Source organism: Sus scrofa, chromosome 4, assembly GCF_000003025.6.
Source record: "Sus scrofa isolate TJ Tabasco breed Duroc chromosome 4, Sscrofa11.1, whole genome shotgun sequence".
In the NCBI taxonomy this organism is placed as follows: Eukaryota; Metazoa; Chordata; class Mammalia; order Artiodactyla; family Suidae; genus Sus; species Sus scrofa.
This window is the reverse complement of record NC_010446.5, coordinates 89,296,281-89,318,053: the sequence shown is the minus strand read 5'-3', so window position 1 is coordinate 89,318,053 and position 21,773 is coordinate 89,296,281. Positions and strand designations below refer to the sequence as shown.

The 21,773-nt window shown below is 44.7% G+C and overlaps 2 protein-coding genes across 8 annotated transcripts in view; one reads left to right on the top strand and one right to left on the bottom strand.

The window, feature by feature from the left end:
- DEDD (death effector domain containing) overlaps positions 1-6,746 on the bottom strand; it is a 12,385-nt gene extending 5,639 nt beyond the window's left edge. The window contains exons 1-2 of one of the 5 annotated variants that reach the window (XM_003355092.4): positions 6,624-6,746; positions 4,843-4,875 (exon numbers count right to left, since the gene is read on the bottom strand). The gene's annotated coding sequence lies outside the window, so the exon portion shown is untranslated. Of the gene's footprint in view, positions 1-4,842; positions 4,876-6,171; positions 6,235-6,463; positions 6,557-6,623 lie in introns of those variants that run through there. The other 4 variants (XM_013996836.2, XM_013996837.2, XM_001927364.6 and 1 more) reach the window with 4 other exon arrangements.
- On the top strand, positions 6,723-21,773 carry UFC1 (ubiquitin-fold modifier conjugating enzyme 1). 3 transcript variants are annotated; one of them, XM_003125655.4, is made up of 7 exons: positions 6,723-6,852; positions 16,671-16,793; positions 20,052-20,119; positions 20,364-20,427; positions 20,713-20,789; positions 21,038-21,128; positions 21,335-21,770. In XM_003125655.4, the coding sequence occupies exons 2-7, from the start codon at positions 16,671-16,673 to the stop codon at positions 21,413-21,415; spliced, it is 504 nt and encodes a 167-aa protein (XP_003125703.1). In that variant the 5' UTR covers positions 6,723-6,852; the 3' UTR covers positions 21,416-21,770. The 3 variants fall into 3 exon arrangements, with proteins under 3 accessions (XP_003125703.1, XP_003125702.1, XP_020945194.1); XM_003125654.4 differs by having other exon boundaries at positions 6,776-7,394; positions 21,335-21,773; XM_021089535.1 differs by lacking the exon at positions 6,723-6,852 and having other exon boundaries at positions 16,669-16,793; positions 21,335-21,773.

The window sequence follows — 21,773 nt, the reverse complement described above, 5'->3', positions numbered from 1 at the left end:
CCATCTTCTAACCTTTCCTCATGATTGTCATTTACCAATCCCCTGTCAATGATCAATCATAATCTTATATTTATTATATTATTTTGGCATTTGAGTCACAAATTTCCCCCATCACCTTAAGCAATGTCAGTGACCCAGCCAATAACCAATCCTGAAGTCCAACAACCTTCACCTCCACTCCAGCCACTCCATATTTACTGCCCCACCAGAGAGTACCTCCCAATACTGCTCCACCTTCTGACCACAAGCTTCAATCACCAATCAATTATAAATTCCTGGGCTTTTTTTTTTTTTTTTTCTTTTTACGGCCACACCTGAGCCACATGAAAGCTCCTGGGGTAGGGGCTGAATTGGAGCTGCAGCAGCTGGCCTACAGCACAGCCACAGCAACGCTGGATCCGAATCACACCTGTGGCCTATGCCACAGCTTGTGGCAACACTAGATCCTTAACCCACTGAGCGAGACCAGGGATTGAACCAACATCCTCACAGATACTCTGTCAGGTTCTTAACCCACTGAGCCACAATGGGAACTCCCAATTAAAATTCCTGTTGATGCTACTCCTACATATTTCTTAAATCTACCTCACCTTTCCACTTCTACTACCACCAGCCTGGTTCAAGTCCCAATAATCTCTCACCAGGATTACTTTTTTTTTTTTGCTTTTTAGGGCCACAGTCATGGCATATGGAGGTTCCCAGGCTAGGGGTCTAATTGGAGTTGTTGCTGCCGACCTACACCACAGCCACATCAGATCCAAGCCTCATCTATAACCTACACCACAGTTCATGGCAATGCCAGATCCTTAACCCACTGAGCGAGGCTAGGGATCAAACCTGCAACCTCATGGTTCCTAGTCGGATTTGCTTCCTCTGTGCCATGACGGGAACTCCTTCTTACATGGATTACTCTTTAAGGGTTCTCCCTACCACCAATCTGAACCTGCTTAAATCCATCCCCCACATCCAGCTGAATTAACTACCTAAAATGCATAAGTGGAGTTCACTGGTGGCTCAGCAGGTTAAGAATCCAGCATTTACACTGACATGGCTCTGGCTACTGCTGAGGCACAGGTTCAATCCCTGGCCTCGAAATGACTACACCATTTTTCAGCTTAAGACCTACCTAGAGTTCCCTCCTTACCTATGAGAACACTCCAAACTCCTTACACAACACACCAGCCTTCCAAGAACAGGTCTTGCCTGCTTTGCCCACCTCATAACTTTTTATTCTCTAACATTATCGGTTTGTTTGTAGTTCACATACATCATGCAGTTCATTTCTCTGCAACTTTCTTCAGACTATTCCCTCTGCCTTAATGCCCCTCTCCCTTCTCTTCCACATCCCCCATCACCACCCTTTTTCAGATGGCTAACTCCTACTCATCCTTTAAGAATCAGCTCAGATGCCATCTTCAAATTCATTCTCTACACCCCCATGCTGGGATAAGTCGTCTTCTGTACGCCTATGGAACACTGTCTGTATTTCCCTTAAAACATTTAAAAAGCGTACTAAAATTATTTGTGTATTATCCTATTAGATTTTAAGTGGCTCATGTAAAGAGATTAGTTCATATTCATCTTTATATCTCTAGTGCCTAGCACTGGATGGAGGCTGGCATGTAGTAGGAGCAACCTGTTGTTGAACTGAACTGAATCTCCATGAGATCACCACAAGCAATACCAGTTAAAAAAAAACACATAAGGGAGTTCCCGTCGTGGCGCAGTGGAAACGAATCTGACTAGGAACCAGAGGTTGCAGGTTGGATCCCTGGCCTTGCTCAGTGGGTTAAGGATCTGGCATTGCCATGAGCTGTGGTGTAGGTCGCAGACGTGGCTCAGATCTGGCGTTGCTGTAGCTCTGGCGTAGGCCACCAGCTACACCTGCGATTAGACCCCTAGCCTGGGAACCTCCATATGCCGCAGGTGTGGCCCTAAAAGGACAAAAGACAAAACAAAACAAACAAACAAGATTGGTGTTGACAAAAAAAAAAAAAAAAAAAAAAAAAAAAAAAAAAAAATATATATATATATATATATATATATATATATATAAAAGAGTGAGAGGACCCATTAAAAGTACAAGCGACTCAGGCACCATTCATACACTCTAACTAGCCACTCTAGGTAGTATGTCTACTGTGAAACTATCCATACACAAAGCACCCTACTCAGCTCTCCTTGTTTATGTGCCACGCAGTTCTGTCAATTTTCTACTCCAAGAAATTGAGGCTAGTTTAAGAATAAAATGATGCTGTTGGGGACTCAGAAAACTGAAGAGCAAGTAGGATTTGGTCCTCTCTTTTAATCCTAAACGGAGGCACAGAGAGACTCATACTTTTAAGAAAACTGTATGGGAGGTCATCCTAGAATCACCTAGCCCCACAACATGGTTTCAGATATGTGCACAGGAAATATAGCCCATATCTGGTTATGAGAGCCCAGATACCCCACCCAAAGCATGGGACACAACTGGGAAAACAGCTATTCAACTATTGACTGGTTTTCCTTCTCTGTTCTCTCGTTTCATCTGCTATAGTCATTGGGTACAAATAGAAGGGACTGAGGGAAAATAACCTCTTGCTCATAGCAGCAACATGAGAAAACTGAGCCCTCTTAGAGCCCCTCCAACTTCTCCATGTTCCCTATCCCACCTGTTCCCCTTGGCCAGCTGTTCATTATGAGGATCCCAAAAAAAAAAAAAAACAGATGGGCAGGTTTCACGTTCAGCCAATCAGAACAGGTTGCTCCAGAGCACCCTAATTTAAAGTGTCCTGACTAAAAACCCCATGAATTTAGGAAATACTGTCCCCATATACCTGGTCACTGGAAAATGAAGCAGAATATAGGAAAGTACTATAGTCCTAATTATGTACCAATGGATGCAATTCCGTAATAGGCCTCAAACCTAAGGGTTAACTCCCAAGACTTGAGGTAAAAACAGCCACCTTTAAGTTGTAGATCCTAGGCTGGATCAAAGTGACAGAATTATCAGAGCTTCTAGGTCAGTGGTTCTCAGCAAGTGATGATTTTTCCCTCCAGGGGGCATTTAGCAATATCTCGAGTCGTTTTAGACTGTCATGCCTTGGGGGGGGGAGGGAGGGAAGGGGTGGTAAGGGAGGGTGCCACTGGTGGGCAGTGAGTAAATGCAACCAATGCTGCTAAATATCCTATGATACACAAGACAGCCTCCCACAACAAAGAATTAGCTGGCCCAAAATGTCAATAATGCTAAGGGTAAGAAATCCTAGTCTAGATGGAGCACAATGAAGGGGCAAAAGAAGAAACATTTCATTTTCCACCCTATATCTGGAGAAGTCATGTGGTCCCTCCACCCCAAACCAATCAAACAATATTTCTGAAGAAAAGCCAGACAAAGACTCATTTAACTTAACTAAGTTAAACCATCCCACACTTGGCTTCTCTATCACCTGCTGTTGCCATTTAGGTGAACAGCAGGTGATAGGGCTACATTCCCTTCTGTCCCATCCCAGGAGGTCTGATTTGACCTAGTTCAGTCTAGATTTCTATGAAGATTTGAGAAATGCCATCCTCTGCAAGACAGACAGAAAGGATCCTGCACTTAACCCTTGCGGTCACCTTTAAAGTCCCAAAACCAGACCAATAGCAGACCCTTCCTTGTTAGGCTGCTGATCAGACTTTAACTGCTTATGCAATGAGGCAAAATGTAGAAGTAGTTGTTTCCCAAGGCCATGTTTGTCCTTAGGAGAAATGTCAAGAGGCTGGCATGCAGGCTAATAGGCAGCCCTCCCCACTTAATTATCATCTAGGATGATGAGTTCACTCACTCAGCAATCCAGACAGGGGTTCCAAGAATCTATCCAACTCTGCACTAAAAGAACATGGCCAGCTTCCCCTTAAACCAAATACACTCAGCTTTCTGTTGATTAATCGTTATCTATTAAGTTTCTACTTCAAAGCAAACTCTAGTCATCCCAACCAGGGATAAGGTCTTTATTTTTTGGGAACTTGATTCTCTCAGAAGCCTTTAGAAGTCATGGAAGAAATTAAAAAGAGTGCTGTCTTGAAATGAAAATAACAGCCTAGGAGTTCTCTTGTGGCACAGTGGGTTAAGGATCCAGCACTGTCACTGCAGTGGCTGGGATCACTGTTGTGGCACGGGTTTGATCCCTGGCCCAGGAACTTCTGCATGCTGTGGATGCAGCCCAAAAAAAGGGAGAATAGTCTAGTCTAGTTTCATCCCAACAGAACTAGAGGTATGTGACTCTCTCAGGAGCCCTTAGAGCAGGAAAGTCATGTGGAAGAACTAAAAAAGAGTGATGTCTTAAAACCCGAAATGTAAAGGACATGGAAAACCTTAAAGATGGCCAAGACTACATAAAAAGCTTTCTGGCTAGTAGGACCAAGAAAATGTAACCACATACCTAAAGGTCATAATTATACAGTATTTTTTCAAAATGAAGATTCCAGAACAAGTAGAAAAAAAAAAAAATAAGCCAGAGGAAAAGCCTTCCCATGGCAGATGCCTTAGCAACCCTCCAAGGGCAACATTTAGTAGACATTGTACTAGAGTACAATGTTCCATATGTTTAAAAATGTTTCTCTGAGAGCTGACCAAGACAACTAGATAATAATAAAACAAAGCTGGAGGCTTGCTCCAAAACACATAATTTCTGCTCTCCTTTCCTTACTATAAATCTCCAGTTACCCAAAGGGACAATGACTGCAACAGATCTCATGCACTCGGCTGGGTGGGTGAAAACCCATTTTCCCTGGTATCGACCCCATTTCTAGGCTCAATTCCCAAAATGCCATTTCCATTCCCTTCCATTTTTGAAACAATAAAACTTCCAGACTTACCTCTGCAAGAAACTTAATTTCCCAGGTCTCTTCCTAGCACAAGGTTCAAAGCCAGCAGCAAAACAAAACAAATGGGGGGGGGAGCAAGAGTCAATTTTCAAGCTTTATTTTGAAACTCAAAGGCCCAAAGAGTAAACCTCAGTTGCAAAAACTGAAAGACAAGCCTAAAGCCATTTGATTGAAATGATCCACTTCAAGCTTAATGAGAGAACTCACTCCCAACAAAGTCCCCAGGCTTCCCCAACCTTCTACTACCCAATTCACAAAACAATACCAACTCTGGAGAATTTCCAACCTCAGTGGCTTGGAGCAAGAAAGGTCCCAATTTCAACAACTTGTGGGAAAACAAATTATCCTCTGATACATCGCCTGACTCCTCAATTCCTTATGAGGCCCACCTATTAACACTGACTCTCATCTTTAGGAAGAACAAGGAGGAAAGTGATTACAGCTAAAGGAGGCACTTTGTTTCCATCACTTCCTTTATGAGTCCGGAATTATCCTCCAAATTCTAACTTCACTCTTCCCTTTACCTAGCACACAGTGAAAACAAAATATCCACTGGGATGGCATCCACTCAAACATTTACATTTCTTGAGGGAATATTTTTTATATATGGATACCGACCCTCCCTCCTAGAACTTAAACAGCAAAAGAAGGGTCTGTAAACTATAGCACTCATTTAATTAGCATGGCTGTCTAAATGCAGTCCTGTGTTTTCTGTTCCCTTCTCAGACTTGCAGAACCTCTACTTTAGCATAGAGACCTCCAACATAGTGTGGCTGTTTCCCTATTCTGGCATTGCTTATTAAAACTAGAAAAATCCTTTACTCCTTCCACGCTCAAATGGTACCAGCCTCCCCATTTTCCCTTCTTTTTGTAACCAGGAAAAACAAGGGAGCAGTAAGCTAGGGAGCTTTTGGAAAGCAAATCCAGTTGAACCCTCATCCAACCCCAAATCTCCAAACTCACATGACCATTCCCTTCTGCCCTTCCCACTCTAGTAAAAAGCCAAAGGCCTGGCAATTAGAATTGGCTTCAACTGATGCTGCTTAACTCTGCTCTCTTCTTTCCACAAGGGAAAGGGAAACCCTGAACCTCTATCGCCCGTGCAGCTCCACTATCCCATCTCCCATCCTAGTCCCCTTCCTCCTAAACTTTCCTAGTCTCTCACTTTCTCCATTCCCTCGTCACACCGACACACTCTCCACTGCCCTAACCTCCGTTCTCTCCTCTTCCACCCAAATTCTCCCCTAGGCCCTTCCCCCTCCCACCTCCAATTTAACACTTTCAGAACCTCCCCCCAGACGTCTTAAATCCAATCCTCACCTTTTCCTAGCTCTCCACAACGCCCCTCGCAAGAGTCCAGTCCTTTTTCCAACCACATGCCACAAGCCCCCTTCCCCTTCACACCCTCAGCCTCTCCCTCCCACTCCCACCCCCTCAGCTCGGCGGGATCCCTGCCCTACTCCCCACCTTGGCCTCCCTAATACCCCTAGCCTGGCCCAGTCTCGGCCCTTGTTTACGCCCCTCCCCTGCCCAACTCCTCCGCCTCGACCCTGCCCTCTCCCACAGTTGCCACCTCCCCCGCACGCCCCCCTCGGCCGCTCCCCTCCCCCACCTTGCAGCGTCCCGTCACCTCCCTCTCCTGAGGTTCTCAGGCTGGACGTCGCTACCGCCTCCCCCTCCACTTTCCTTCCCCAAGCCCTTTGCGGCCCCGCCCGGCCCCGCCCCGTCCCGCTCGACTCCCCCTCCCCACCCCGGCCGCCCCGCCGCCTCACTCTCGGCTCAGGCTCGGCGCCGCCATGTTGGATCCATCCGCGCCGCTCTCCCGGGCCTGTCTCACGGCGCCGCATCCGGGCTCCAGCCGCCGCCGCCGCCGCCCGCGGGCGTGGGGGAGGGGAGAGGCGGGCGGGGGTGGCTGCATCCTGAACAGCGCCTCCCGGAACCTGGCCGGTTAGTGACGGCTTCGAGACCATAGCGAGGCATGAGCCGAAGTAGCCATGCTAGGTGAGGGCAGCCTGGCAGCGGCATTAAACGGGGAGTGGACAGCTTCACTTTGGTAGCGGAGAATAGAGATTGGCAGCCATCTTGCTTTGGGGCAACCTGGCAACGCAAGTTTTTCTTCGAGGCAGCTTCGGGGGCCGTAGTAACGCGTGAGAGAGGGTTGCATTCTTGAGTGTGGGAACGTTGGTGGGGCCAGAGCTGGCTGGTGTCGACTTCAAGACCAACTGAAAGACTGCGACTGGCAGCCATGACGCAAAAGGGCGGAATATTACGGGGGTCGGATTGCCCTGCGAACTTGGGGGAAGGTTCCCATGATCTGGATTTGACCTTTGCTCTGAGCTTCCTGGTAACCCGGACGTTCCGTAAACTTGAGTCCGGAACCGAAAGCGCTGCTCAAATGCCTTCTCGGATTTCACTTTTTGAGCCTTTGCCTTCTGAGCACTCAGAAGGAAGTGCTGCCTGAGCTCAGTGCTGACTGTTGAATTGAGGGTGGGGTGCCAGGTACCTTCTGGAGCTGCCAGCAGCCTGACACGGTCAAAAGAGAGGTAATAGACTGTGAGGTTGGGAGGGGCCACTTTATTCGAGGTCTTGTCAATTAGTTTATTTTATCCTATGGGAAATAGATAGATTTCGAAGAATCTTAGCAGAGGTGTGAACAAATATATTTGCGTTTGGGAAAGATCATTGCTTGCAACGGGGAGAATGGATAAGAGGGGATGAAATTGGAGCAAGAATAATTGGAAAGATTTTATCCAACTAAGAGACTATAGTGGTCTGTCCTAGCAAGGGGGCGTGTAGATGGGAAAAAAGTTTATCGGAAATGGGTGCGAAGCTGAGGGAGGAATCCAAGATATTTCCCAGGGTTCTGATTTTAATAACTGGAGAATAATGATGCCATTTGAAATAGAATTTGGGGGGGGTCATGAGTTTTAGGTGCCTGTGGGAAATCCATTGGACAATGGAACACTAGATAATGTGGGTGGGAACCCAAAAGGAACGTGGGGAGTGGGGGGTGCGCCCCAGCATGTGAATATAGAAGGTTGTTGAAGTCATGGAAGTGGATAAGATGGCCTAGAAAGAAGAATAGCTGCATTTAAGAGATGAGATAAGGGAAAGGAGCCGAAAAGACTGAGAAGGAACAAATAGAAGAGAAAGAAGAAACCAGGAGCAAAGTATCAAGGAAACTGGTCAGTGTTAAACATAACAGATCAGGTAAGATGTGGACTAAAATGTGTCCATTGGATTTTGCAACAACTAAGTCACTTAGTAATTTTGGAGAAAGCTGTTTCAGAGATGCGGTGGGGTAAAAACAAGATTGAGGTAAACTGAGTAATTGGAAAGGCACAATGTATAACACATTTTTCCAGGTGTTGACTGTAAAAAGAGGCTAGCAGTAGGATATAGCATGAGAGGGAATTCCAAAGAAAGGGAGTTTTAGTTACCTGTGGGATAGCCAGATGGAGATGTCTAAATGGAATATACAAATCTAAAACAGGAGAAAATTAAGTGGAAAAAGGCAAGTATAGAAGAATGCAAATGGCATATTTTCACAAACATTAAAAAATTAATCTTGAAGAGTGGGCCTGGGAGGGATGAAACATACTTTTTATTTTAAATCCATCTTTACTGTTTGAATTTGTTTTACTGGGTACATAAGTTATTTTTTTCCAGCTTTATTGAGATGTAATTGACATATAACATTGTGTGAGCTTAAGGTGTACAATGTGTTTTGATATACATATGTATCACAAAATAACTGTTACAATAAGCTAACACATCAGTTACCTCACGTGGTTACCATTGTGTGTGTGTACATTTATTACTTTTATAGAATACTACCTTTTTTTTTCTCTCCTTTTTAGGGCTGCACCTTTGGCTTATGGAAGTTCCCAGCCTAGAAGTTGAATCAGCGCTACCAGCCACAGCCACAGTCGCGCCAGATCTGAGGCGAATCTGTGACCTACACCACAGCTCACGGCAATGCCAGATCCTTAACCCTCTGATCGAGGCCGGGGATCAGACCCACGTCCTCATGAATACTAGTACGGTTCATAACCCACCGAGCCACAACGGAAACTCCCAGAAAACTACTTTTTGATAGAGAACAAGGCCCTGGTGTATAGCACATGGAGCTATATCCAATCTCCTGGGATAGACCATGATGGAAAATAATATAAAAAAAGGAGAAAGTGGAGTTCCTGTTGTGGCTCAGTGATTAACGAATCCGATTAGGAACCATGAGGTTGTGGGTTCAATCCCTGGCCTTGCTCAGGGGGTTAAGGATCTGGCATTGCTGTGAGCTGTGGTGTAGGTCGCAGATGCGGCTCGGATCCCATGTTGCTGTGGCCCTGGTGTAGGCCAGCAGCTACAGCTCCAATTAGATCCCTAGCTTGGGAACCTCCATATGCCAAGGGAGGCAGCCCTAGAAAAGGCAAAAAGACAAAAAAAAAAAAAGAGAAAGTATGACTGAGTCACTTTGCTGTACAGCAGAAATTGGCACAACATTGTAAATCAACTATACTTTAGTAAAAGGAAAACGAAAACTTTTTTAAAACTCCAGTTATATATGGGCCAGAAATTCTGAATAATGACCATTTCAGTGGTAGTTGAAGCTGTAGATTTGGATAAGTTCCCAGAGAACAGAGGGCTAAGAGTGCCTTGGTGAATTCTAACATTTAAGTCACAAGTAGAAGAGCCATTGGGAATCCTTGAAAAGGAACAGCCATTGAGGAGGAAAAAAACACTAAGGAGGAGTTCCTGTCGTGGCTCAGTGGTTAACAAATCCAATGAGGAACCATGAGGTTGCGGATTTGATCCCTGGCCTCGCTCAGTGGATTAAGGATCCAGCATTGCCATGAGCTGTGATGTAGGTTACAGACAAGGCTTGGCTCCTGCATTGCTGTGGCTTTGGTGTAGGCGGGGGGCTGCAGCTCTGATTCGACCCTTAGCCTGGGAACCTCCATATGCCGCGGGAGCGGACCAAGAAATGGCAAAAAGACAAAAAACAAAAACAAACAAAAAAAAACCACTAAGGAGTTCCCACTGTGGTGCAATGGGATTAGCAGGGTGTCTGCAGCACCACGATGCAGGTTTGATCCTCGGCCTGGCACAGCGGGTTAAGGGATACTCTGTGGCATAAGTTGCAACTGTGGCTTGGATCTGATCCCTGGCCCAGGAACTCCATATGCCATGGGGCAGCCAAAAAATAGAGGAAAGAAAAACAATGTGGTGTTCCCGTTGTGGCTCATTGAGCTAAGAATCAGACATAGTGTCCATGAGGAAGTGGGTTCAATCCCTAGCTTCACTCAGTGGGTTAAGGATCTGGCATTGCTGCAAAGTTCCAGTGCAGGTCGAAGATCCTGTGTTGCTATGGCTGTGATGTAGCCGTGCAGCTGCAGCTCCAGTTCAACCCCTAGCCTGGGAACTTCCGTATGCCACAGGTGCAGCCATTAAAAACAAAAAACAAGCAAAACAACAACAATGAAAAAAACCCCAAACACCTGGATGATAATTGTCATGGAGTCAAAGGGAAGAGAGTATTTCAAGAGGATAGACATTATTAAAACTGTCAGATGTCTCCAGAGAGGCAGCTAAGGAAAGGTTAAAAGCTCCAGACCCAGGTTTCCTGGAAACTTGGCATAAAGGTCAAATCCAGGTCTTGAACCATCCCACAGGTATCATATGGAATTCAGCCCCCCGTGCCATTCCATCCTTACATGTCATGACTACCAGTCCCCGACTTTCAGTGGGTCTTGCAGTCAACACCAGCCAGTTTTGGCACCACTTAGTTTCCACACTCAAGAATGCTATCTTTCCCATTCATTGTTATGGCCCTTAAGCTGCCATCAAGAAAAACTTGTTTTGGAGTTCTCATCATGCCTGGGTCAGTGGTTAGCAAACCCGACGAGCATCCATGAGGACTTGGGTTCAATCCCTGGCCTCGCTCGTGGGTTAAGGATCCTGCATTGCTGTGAGCTGTGGTGTAGGTCACAGATGTGGCTCTGACCCTCTGTTGCTGTGGCTATGGTGTAGGCCGGCGGCTACAGCTCATATTGGACTCCTAGCCTGGGATCCTCCATACGCTGAGGTTGGGCCCCTAAAAAGCCAAAAAAAAAAAAAAAAAAAAAATCTGGCATCATCTCTGCTGTGGTTCTGGTCATTGCTGAGATGCAGGTTTGATCCCCAGCACAGTGGGCTAACTATCCTACATTGCCACAGCTGCAGCATAGGTCATGGCTCAGATTCAGTTCCTGGGTCGGGAACTTCCATATGCCTCAAATGCAGCCAGAAAATGAAAAAGCCAAAAATACGTTGTTGGAGTCCCCACTGTGGTAAAACAGGTTCTGCGGAATCTCTGGAGGACCAGGACACAGATTCAATTCCCGGCCCAGCACAGTATGTTAAGGAACTGGTGTTGCTGCAGCTAGAACTGCAGCTCAGATCTGATCCCTGGGCCAGGAACTCCATATGCCATGGGACAACCAAAAAAGAAAAAACAAAACAAAACATTGTCACTGCTGTGGCTCAGGTTCAGTTTCTGTGGAACTTACACATGTCATGGGAATAACCAAAAAAAGAAAGAAAGAAAGAAAAAGCCAAAAATGTCTACCCCCCCCCCACCATCCTTCCCCATTCTGGAACTTCAATTCCTTTTTAAAAACCTCCCTATATCTTCATTTGCTTCACAGATTTCTCTAAGTTTCCTTTGAGGAAGTGTCATCAAGACAGTAGCTAGCTGTGATGTATGGAAAGGGGTTGTTCTCCACCCACATAAGCCCACAAAGAGGCAGGCATAGGCACTACTTTTTTTTAAGCCAAGGCCATGGCATGTGGAAGTTCCTTGGGCCAGGGATCAAACCCATGCCACAGCACTGACCTGAGCTGCTGCTGTGACAATACCGGATCCTTACCCACTGTGCTACAGTAGAAGTTCCAGGCACTGCTTAAAATAGAATCATGGTCTCTCCTTACCCATATCCAGAAGTGGTTCGACACCTAGCAATCTTGGTGTCATGGTAGTGATTCCTTTCCATCTCTCTTCCAAACTTAACCCCATCTAAAGGATTAAAGAGGAAAGTCCATGTTGAGGACTGCCTTCTCCAATGGATAGTATGATGTCCTATCTGCTCATTGCAGCCTAGGGAAAAAAGACAGATTGTCCTCTTTGCTCAGAATGGAAAGCTGTTAAAGGAAGGGTGAAGGGCTGGGATTTTTCTTCATTAAACCTTCAAAGTAATCCCTCTTTCTCTATAAGTCTTAATCCTTTTCCTTGTGTCCAAACCTTAACTAAACACTACAAATTTCAGACTTTGGGACAATTACCTGGCTAGCTGTTCCTAAGTTAGTCCATTCATGACTGCATTTGCAGGAGTGTTTTCTGTTTGGGGGCCCTGGAAATTCACTCTACAGCATGAAGCCTTGAGGTATAATAGGTGCCGAAGAGATCATAATGCCAATAAAGAATGCTGAGTGGGAGTTAACGTTGTGGCTCATCGGGTCCAATGAGGATGTGGGTTCCACCCCTGGCCTAGCTCAGCAGGTTAAGGATCCGGTGCTGCTGCAAGTTTTGGCATAGGTCACAGATGCAGCTCAGATCTGGTGTTGCTGTGGTTGTGTAGGCTGACAGGAACTTCCATATGCTGCAAATGCAGCCCTAAAAAAGAAAATTAAAAAAAAAAAAGATTTCCTGAGGTGAAATGGAGTAAATACTCACTAAATCAAGGAAATATGTAGAGGAGGGTACTTTCATGTCCAACACTGGGAAAAAATATTTCAAGTACTTAAGATTTTTTGTTAGTTGTAGCTTAAACATCTGTTCCCCTTTAGCTTAAACTATATACATCATCTCTGTTGTTAAAGCAAAAACTTCATCTCTTGCTTGATGTTATTTTTCACCTTCTCCTTGCTTTAACCAGAAACTTGAGAACTGATATCCTTCAGCTACCTTTCACATACTCCTTCACCTAATTCTTGGTGCACTGTAAATTTCAGTGATTAGAAAAGCCTTTTTTTCTATACTTAGAAGAACCTCTTTGTAACCCCCATTTATTCATCCTTTTTTTCCCCTCTCTGGATCAACACATCATAGCTAAATGTCAGCTCTTCAAGTACCTACTACATTCCTACTAAACAATTTTTTTTCCAAGTCAGTGGTACTAGCAATTCAAGTTATAGTAGATCTCTTATCTTTCTTGATCTGTATACTCTATTAAGACTGCTTGTCCCAGACCAAGTTGTTCCCCAGCTCTGCCAGAAATAAAGTCTTTTTTTTTTTTCCTTTTTCAGCTGCACACCCCAGCATATGGAAGTTTCCTGGCTAGGGATCAAATCCAAGCTACATCTGTGACAGCTGTGGCAATGCCAATCCTTAACCCACTGCACTGGGCTGGGGATCAAACCAGTAACGCCACATTGACAAACCGTATCATTAACCTACCACACCACAGCAGGAACTCCAAAATCTTACTTATACCAGGCATTCCCTTAAAGAATTTCATACCCAAATCAACTATACTTCTATAAAACTTTGAAAAATGAAATAAAAAAAAAAAAGAATTCTATACCCCATTAGCAGCACATTGTTATAAGTATTCTTTTGACTCTTCCTGGCCCACACTTATCCCTGTGTCCCTGCCCGGGCTTTACTTTTGAACTTTATCCTACAGTGACTTGCTGACCTGACAGTCCTCTCTAGCTCCTGGTTCCCATTAACTCCAAGCTACTCCAGTTACTTATTTTCACCCAGGCATCATTCTAGCTCCTAATTTCAGTTGTACTTCAAACCTAGCTGTAAGCCCTTAGCTAGAATTCTGGTGTCTCCTGGCTTCTGAAAAGCAGAGTAAGGATTATAATTAGTCACTGAATCCTAATGATCTACTGTCCAAAATTCTCCTTAACCTGTTCCTTTGCCAGCTGTCACTTTCACTAATATGACTTTGGGCAAGTTCTTTAACTTCACTGAACTCTTCTCATGTGTAAAAGGGGCAAATATAAAATAACATCCATCTCCTAGGTCATTTTTTTTAAAACGGTCACATTAAATAATATATGTGAAGTGTCAACACAGGGCCTAGCTCATTGTATAAGTATCAGATAAATATATTTAGCAATTTTTACTAGGTTTTAAGGAATTCAGTTGGTTCTTTGTTAATGCTCTCTGCTGCCCCCATGGGGATGACTTTTTTCAAGTTGGTTATCCTACAGGCAGACCATAACCAAAAAAGCCCTGTCTTACCCACTACCCCCCAGCTAATTAGAGAACTAATTCTCTTTAGTTGGTTGTTCAATCAAATAAAGATGTTCTGTATTCTAGCCAATTTACTATCTCTTGCTCACTCTTTTTTTTTTTTTTTTTTTTTTTTTTGGCCACACCTTTGGCCTATGGAAATTCCCTGGGCCAGGGATTGAAGCTGAGTTGCAGCTGCAACCTGAGTAGCAGCTGTGGCCATGTCAGATCCTTAACCCACTGCACCAGGCTGGGGATCAGATCCACATCACCACAGAGACAATGCCAGATCCTTAACTCGCTGTGCCACAGCAGGAACTCTGCCAATTCACTATCTTTTTTCAAAGAACATATCAGGAAACTTGCTGGTTTTTTTAAAATTTATTTATTACTCAAATGAATTTAATACATCTATAATTGTATAATAGGAAATTTGCTTTACTGAAAACAAGATATACTATCTCTGATATTCTCCTAGTATGTTAATCTAGTAACACTGGCAAGGAAAGTCATTCTGTCATTTATTTAATAAATACATGTTAAGCATTTATTAATGTCAGGTATTGTGATAGGCATATAGGATAGGATACACAGAGGTGAACAAAACAGACATAGTCCATGTCTTCATGTAGTTCACTGTTTACCTAGGTAGAGACACACTAAGGAAAGAAAATAGCAAGTATGTCTTTTTTTTTTTTTTTTTAGGGGCCACAACTGCAGCAGATGGAAGTTCCCAGTCTAGGGGTTGAATCAGAGCTACCACTGCCGGCCTATGCCACAGCCACAGCAATGCCAGATCCCAGTGTGTTTGCAACCTACACCACAGGTCATAGCAACACCAGATCCTTAACCCACTGAGCAAGGCCAAGGATCAAACTTGCATCCTCATGGTTACTAGTCGGGTTTGTTACCACTGAGCCACAACGGGAACTCCACAAAAACATCTTTTTTTTTTTTTTTTTTTTGTCTTTTTGTCTTCTTAGGGCCACACCCTCAGTATATGGAGGTTCTCAGGTCTAATTGGGGCTGTAGCCGCCAGCCTATGCCACAGCCACAGCAACACCAGATCTGAGCCGCGTCTGTGACCTACACCATAGCTCATGGTAGCACCAGATCCTTAACCCTCTGAGCGGGGCCAGGGATGGAACCTGAAACCTCACGGTTCCTAGTTGGATTCCACTGTGCCACGATGGGAACTCTGCATGAATACATCATTTTAAATTGAAATAGGAGTTATGAAGGAAAAGGACAATTCTGTGACAGAAAAATGAATGAAAGCCTCTCTTTGAGGAGGTGATAAGGAAGCTGAGACCCAAAAGACCTGAAGGAGCTACCCTTCTTCCAGAGAAAGGGAGGAATATCCTAGACTGAGAGGATACCTGCTAAAGGCCCAGAGGCAAGGTAGAGCCTTGAGAGACTGAATCACATCTTGGTGAACCACTGTAGGTATATGGGGATCACTGCTTTTTCATTTGTAAAATACTCTTTTATTTTTTCTTTTTTAAAAAGCAGTTTATAAACTTTACAATGACAGTTTCTAACATCAGCAATTCTGGTTTTGGAGGGTTTTGGCCTCACCCATGGCATGTGGAAGTTCCTGAGCTAGGGATCAAATCCACACCACAGCAGTAACCAGAGCCACAGAGGTGATAATGCCATATTTTTGACCCCTTGAGTCACCAGGGAACTCCCATAAAATACTCTATTTAATAACTGTTCTATAATTTTACTAAGAATCAGTAATCTTATTTTTTTTTTCTGCCACACCCACAGCATGCAGTTCTCAGGCCAGGGAGTTCCCTTCGTGGCTCGGCAGTTAAGGAACCTGACTAGGATGCATGAGGATGAGCATTCGACCCCTGGCATCGCTCAGTGGGTTAAGGATCTGGCGTTGCTGTGAGCTGTGGTGTAGGTTGCAGACACTGCTGGGATCCATCGCTGCTATGGCTGTAGCTTAGGCCGGCAGCCACAGCTTCGATTCAACGCCTAGCCTAGGAACCTCCACATGGCACGGGTGCAGCCTTTAAAAAAAAAAAGACAAATCTCTAATTCGATTGTGTTAACTCTTCAGGGCCAGGACTGATTCTCTGTGGTTTCCAATAATTCTCAGGAGTTTAATAATACCCTCCTAATGTCTGACTGCATTAGTCCCCTGCTACCTCAGTCGGACTCCGTGGAAGTTGAGACTGTTTATTCCAAGCCCAAACATATAAACCGCGCATTTTAGGACGACAGCACACGGAATAGTGCCTAGAACCCCTGAAATTCTAACATTCTTCCAGTTTGGGAATTGTCCGGAAAGGTTTTCTGAGATTACGTCTCTGAGCATGAGCAGAAGTCACCCTTTCTGGCAATCTGCGATTTAATAATAGGTGCCATATTCAGGACGGAACAACTCGTTTCCGTTCTTTGCTTCTTGTTGCACTCACAAGCAGGTAACTAGGTGACAAATTTGTCTTCGTTACTAGAAAATAAATATCACATTAGCAGTTTTAAGGCAGCCCAACGCCCCATCTTCCCATAGTAAAGATGGAGTCGCCCGGAATGTAAACTACAGGTTAATGTCACTTCCGTTTCTTTTGCGCCCTGGCTCAAGATGGCGGACGAGGCCACCCGGCGTGTGGTCTCTGAGATCCCGGTGCTGAAGACCAACGCCGGACCTCGAGATCGGGAGCTGTGGGTGCAGAGACTCAAGGAGGAATATCAGTCTCTAATCCGGGTCAGTTGTGCTTCTGCTGCCTATTGCAAAAGGGTTACGGGTAACCAGGGGTCCCTAGAAATAGGCTCCGTGTGGAAGCCACTTCCGGTTTTAAAGTTTAATTCCGAATTTATAGATATTGGGCGACTTTGGGGCTGCGTGACTTGGGGAGGCGCGATGAGGAGAAAGCAGAAGAGACTCAAGTTAGGACCCAGGGTGGGGGCCAGGCTGTCTGGCTGAAAGCAGCAGTTATTTTAGGGATAAGCCGCCCTGGAAGATGACGTGTCCTCCTGGCTCCAGGTGGTTCTCCTGGATGTAGGAAAGGTGGTCAAAAGGCATTACTGGAGCCCTAAATCCCGTTTTGCGTCTCTCTGCTCCCACTTGTCCTGAGGGAGAAATACACGTTAGAACTAAAAATTCAAGTAGGTATTAGTTGTAGGGAGTTGAGGAGCTGAGCTCACAGTTAGGGAGGGGCTATCTTCCCAACTAACCTCCCTTCTGTGGAAGAGGAAAGTTTGACTTCCTTTAGACAGCTTTCCTGCTGCATGTATTCACTCACTAAAAAGACATTTATTGTACATCTCTTACCTAGGAAGGGCATCCAAAGCCAAATAAAGTGGAACCTACCGAGGTAGACAGAAACATGTTGTTATAACACATTATAATACATTATGTGGAGAAAGGGAGGAGTCTGAGAAATTGCTAGGATTTTTTTTTTTTTTTTTTTTTTTTTTTGTCTTTTAGGGCTGCACCTGTGGCATATGGAAGTTCCCAGGCTAGGGGTCTAATGGGAGCTATAGCTGCTGGCCACAGGCACAGCCACAGCAATGCAGAATCCAAGCCACATGCGCAACCTACACCACAGTTCATGGCAATGCGGATCCTTAACCCACTGAGCAGGGCCAGGGATCGAACCATCGTCCTCATGGATCTTAGTGGGGTTCATTACTGCTGAGCCATGATGGGAACACCACTAGGATATTTTGACTGTGGGGTTTTTCGTGTTTTTTGTTTGTTTGTGTTTCTGCTCCCATGGTCTGTGGAAGTTCCCAGGCCAGGGTTCGAACCTGTGCTACAGCAGTAATTCAGGCCGCTGCAGTGACAACAATGGATCAATAACTTACTGTGCCAGACCAAACTCCTGCTAGGATATTTTGAAGCAGGAAGTGAGATACCTAGTCCCTAATCAGGAAAGGCTTTGTTGAAGAGGCACTGCTTTAGCTGAGACTTAAGGGGTAAATATAAATTAGCCTAATAAAACATGAAGGTAAAAGAAGAACATTCAAGGCAAAAGGAACAAAGGCATGAGCAAAGGCATAGAAGCTAGAAACACCATGGTATGTATGAAGAAACACAAGTAGTTCAGAGTTGCTAGAGTATCAAACATGGTAGGGAGTGGTAGATGAGGCTTGACAAATAGGTTTAAGCACTTGAATTTTATCTTGGAGGCACTGGGATACTTTTAAAGGATATTAAGCAGAGGATTAAAATGGCGATACAGAGGAAAATACAATCAACTGTGATAAGATTGAAGATAGGACAGCTGTCATTAATCCAGGCAAAAGAAAGATGATCTAGGAGTTCCCATCGTGGCTCAGTGGTTAACGAATCCAACTAGGAACCATGAGGTTGCAGGTTTGATCCCTGGCCTTGCTCAGTGGGTTAAGGATCCAGCGTTGCCGTGAGCTGTGGTGTAGGTTGCAGACACGGCTCTGATCCCTTGTTGCTGTGGCTGTGGCGTAAACCAGCAGCTACAGCTCAGATTAGACCCCCTAGCCTGGGAACTTCCATATGCTGTGGGAATGGCCCTAGAAAAGGCAAAAAGACAAAAAAAAAAAAAAAATCTAAACTTGGCAGTTAAGGTGAAGATAGAGAGGAGAGGTAGACTGAAGAATATTGAGAAGGTAAAATCAGGAGTTCCTGTCATGGCTCAGTGGTTAAGGAACCCAGCTAGCATCCATGAGGATGAGGGTTTCATCTCCGGCCTTGCTCAGCAGGTTAAGGATCTGGCATTGCCATGGCTGTGGTGTAGGTTGCAGATGTGGCTCAGATCCCGTGTTGCAGTGGCTCTGGTGTAGGCCAGCAGCGACAGCTCTGATTAGACTCCTAGTCTGGGAACCTCCATATGCCTTGGGTGAGGCCCTAAAAAAAAAGACCAAAAAAAAAAAAAAAAAAAAGAAAAAGGTAAAATCAGCAGGACAATATAAAGGATTGGTTTATAGAGTAAAGGAGAGGGAGGGTCAAGGATGATTCCCAGGTTTTTGGCTTGGGTGACTGGCTGCTAATACTGCCACCTGAGATGGATGCAGGAGAAATGAATCTGAAGAACTGGGGGAGATGCCAAGTTTGAGGTACTTGTGAAATGAAAGTAGAAATTTCAATATACAGTTAGATGATGAAGTATGAAGCCCTGAGAAAAGGTCTGGATTAAGGATAAAGATTTAGAAGTCATCAGCATGTGTGCGCTGGTCAAAACCAGGATTATGTGAGGTCCTCCAGGGAATAAAGGTACCATAAAATGACATGTGGGCTGAGGGCAGACACTGTTAGAAGTGAGAAAAGAGGAGTTCCCTTCATGGCACAGCAGAAACAATCTGACTAGGAACCATGAAGTTGAGGGTTCAATCCCTGGCCTCGCTCAGTGGGTTAAGGATCTGGCATTGCTGTGAGCTGTGGTGTAGGTCACAGATGTGGCTCAGATCTGGCATTGCTGTGGCTGTGGCATAGGCCACAGCCAATTAGACACCTAGTCTGGGAACTTCATATGCCATGGCCCTAAATAGCAAAAAAAAAAAAAAAAAAAGAAGAAAAAGAAGAAGTGAGAAGAGTACCTGGGCAATATCATAGAGTGTTTATCATAAATTTGGAGTTCCTGTCGTGGCGCAGCAGAAACAATCCATCTAGAAACCATGAGATTGCAGGTTCAATCCCTGTCCTTGCTCAGTGAGTTAAGGATCTGGCATTGCTGTGACTCTGGTATAGGCCCGCAGCTGCAGCTCCAATTCAACCCCTAGCCTGGGAACTTCCATATGCTGCGGGTGAGGCTCTAAAAAGACCAAAAAAAAAAAAGTGTTTATCATAAATTTAATGGAACCCAAGAATTCTATTCTCTGCTCTGGGAAAGTCCTTTACTAACCAGTATAGCTTTATCTTCAGGTTTATGTCAGAAAAATTGGGTAAACGTCTTGAGAGGAATTAATCACACACTTTTCTTTTGAGGGAAGGGAACCTGCTCTTGGCTCTAACTCCCCCATCAAAGACCTCATTCTCTGCTTTTAGTATGTGGAGAACAACAAGAACGCGGACAATGATTGGTTCCGACTGGAGTCCAACAAGGAAGGGACTCGGTAGGCGGACCCTTTTGGGAGGTGTGGGAGTGGGGATCTCACATAGCTTGAGCATTTTGGTGTCCCAAAGCCCACCACCAGGCCTTTCCTGCCCCTTTCCATTCAATCTCTACTTTCACAACCTCAGAGTTCCCCAAATCTCATCCCACGAGTCTCCCAGTCTGGTCACCTAAGACAGGAAGATGTCATTTGAGTGTTAGAGAAATGGGGAAGTTGGACTGAGGAGGTTTGTTCTTTGTTACAGGTGGTTTGGAAAATGCTGGTATATCCATGACCTCCTCAAATATGAGTTTGACATCGAGTTTGACGTGAGTATGATGGAGTGGGAATAAAGGAGGTTGGTAAAACAGGAGGGATTAAGTGATTGTTAACATGCTAACCTTTCTTGGAGGGACCAAAGAAAACTTTTAAAATAGGAGGGAAAATCTGAGGTTTGAAGCAAGCATAGGTTATAGCAGCTCAACTCCATGTCCAGAATCCTGGTGTATTCCTGCTGCTTGAGGAGTTAGCTCAACCATGAAATATGTATACCTGATTAGAATAGTTCCTTTCTATTCTGATTCTGTTTTACTAAAGCTTTATAATTCTTCCAGATTCCCATAACATACCCCACTACTGCTCCAGAAATTGCAGTCCCTGAACTAGATGGAAAAACAGCAAAGATGTACAGGTAGGACTGAATAGGAGATCAAAAAAGGTCTAAGAAGGCCTTGGGGAAGACACTGGGAGGCAGGATTTTCCCAGGGACTTCTGGCCTAGAGGAGCTCCAGGTCTCTATCTGCCAAGCCTGGGGAAAGCACGTAGCTGACCATGTTCTCAATTCTGATCACCAGTAGTCTTCCTGTGCTTCCAAGAGTCTGCTGTGCTTTATGGTACAACTTGCATGTCAATACCTTCTTCATCTTGTCCCTCTCATAGGGGTGGCAAAATATGCCTAACGGATCACTTTAAGCCTTTGTGGGCCAGGAACGTGCCTAAGTTTGGACTGGCTCATCTCATGGCTCTGGGGGTAAGTGTGAAGTATTTGGTATTTGGTATACAGTGAGGGAAGGGGTTTGGTCCTGAGCGGTATAAAAGTAACTGAGAATAAGCAACAAATAAACAGTGTTTTCCTTTGGGCATGTTCTCATAGAATATCTCTAGGAAGTAGCTTCTGAGGGAATAAGAGGCATTGCTTGTTTGGTAGTTATCTAACAGCTATCTTTTTTATTGCAGCTGGGCCCATGGCTGGCAGTGGAAATCCCTGATCTGATTCAGAAGGGAGTGATACAGCATAAAGAGAAATGCAACCAATGAAGTACCGAGCCACTGAGGCAGTACAGAGGGACCTTTGATAGGTTATATTCCTGTTTTCCTGTGCATCATTCTTTTACTCATGTAACTGCTTCCCCCCATACCCCTTCACCTATAATTGTTATTGAGAAGCTGCAGCAGACACTGCTGAAAAAAAAGTACAGTATTGCTACTGAATTTCTGAATTGGGTTACACAGGAAGAGGAAAAACTAGGGCCTTGAAAAACCAAAGGGCAACTAATATCCCTCTCCCAGGTGGAAAAATTTAAGATCCTGGAGGGATAGGTGGTGACTGAAAGTGGGTACATAGTATTTTTGGTTTGGGGTGGTAATTCATCAATAAAAGCTGCTTCCTTCAGTG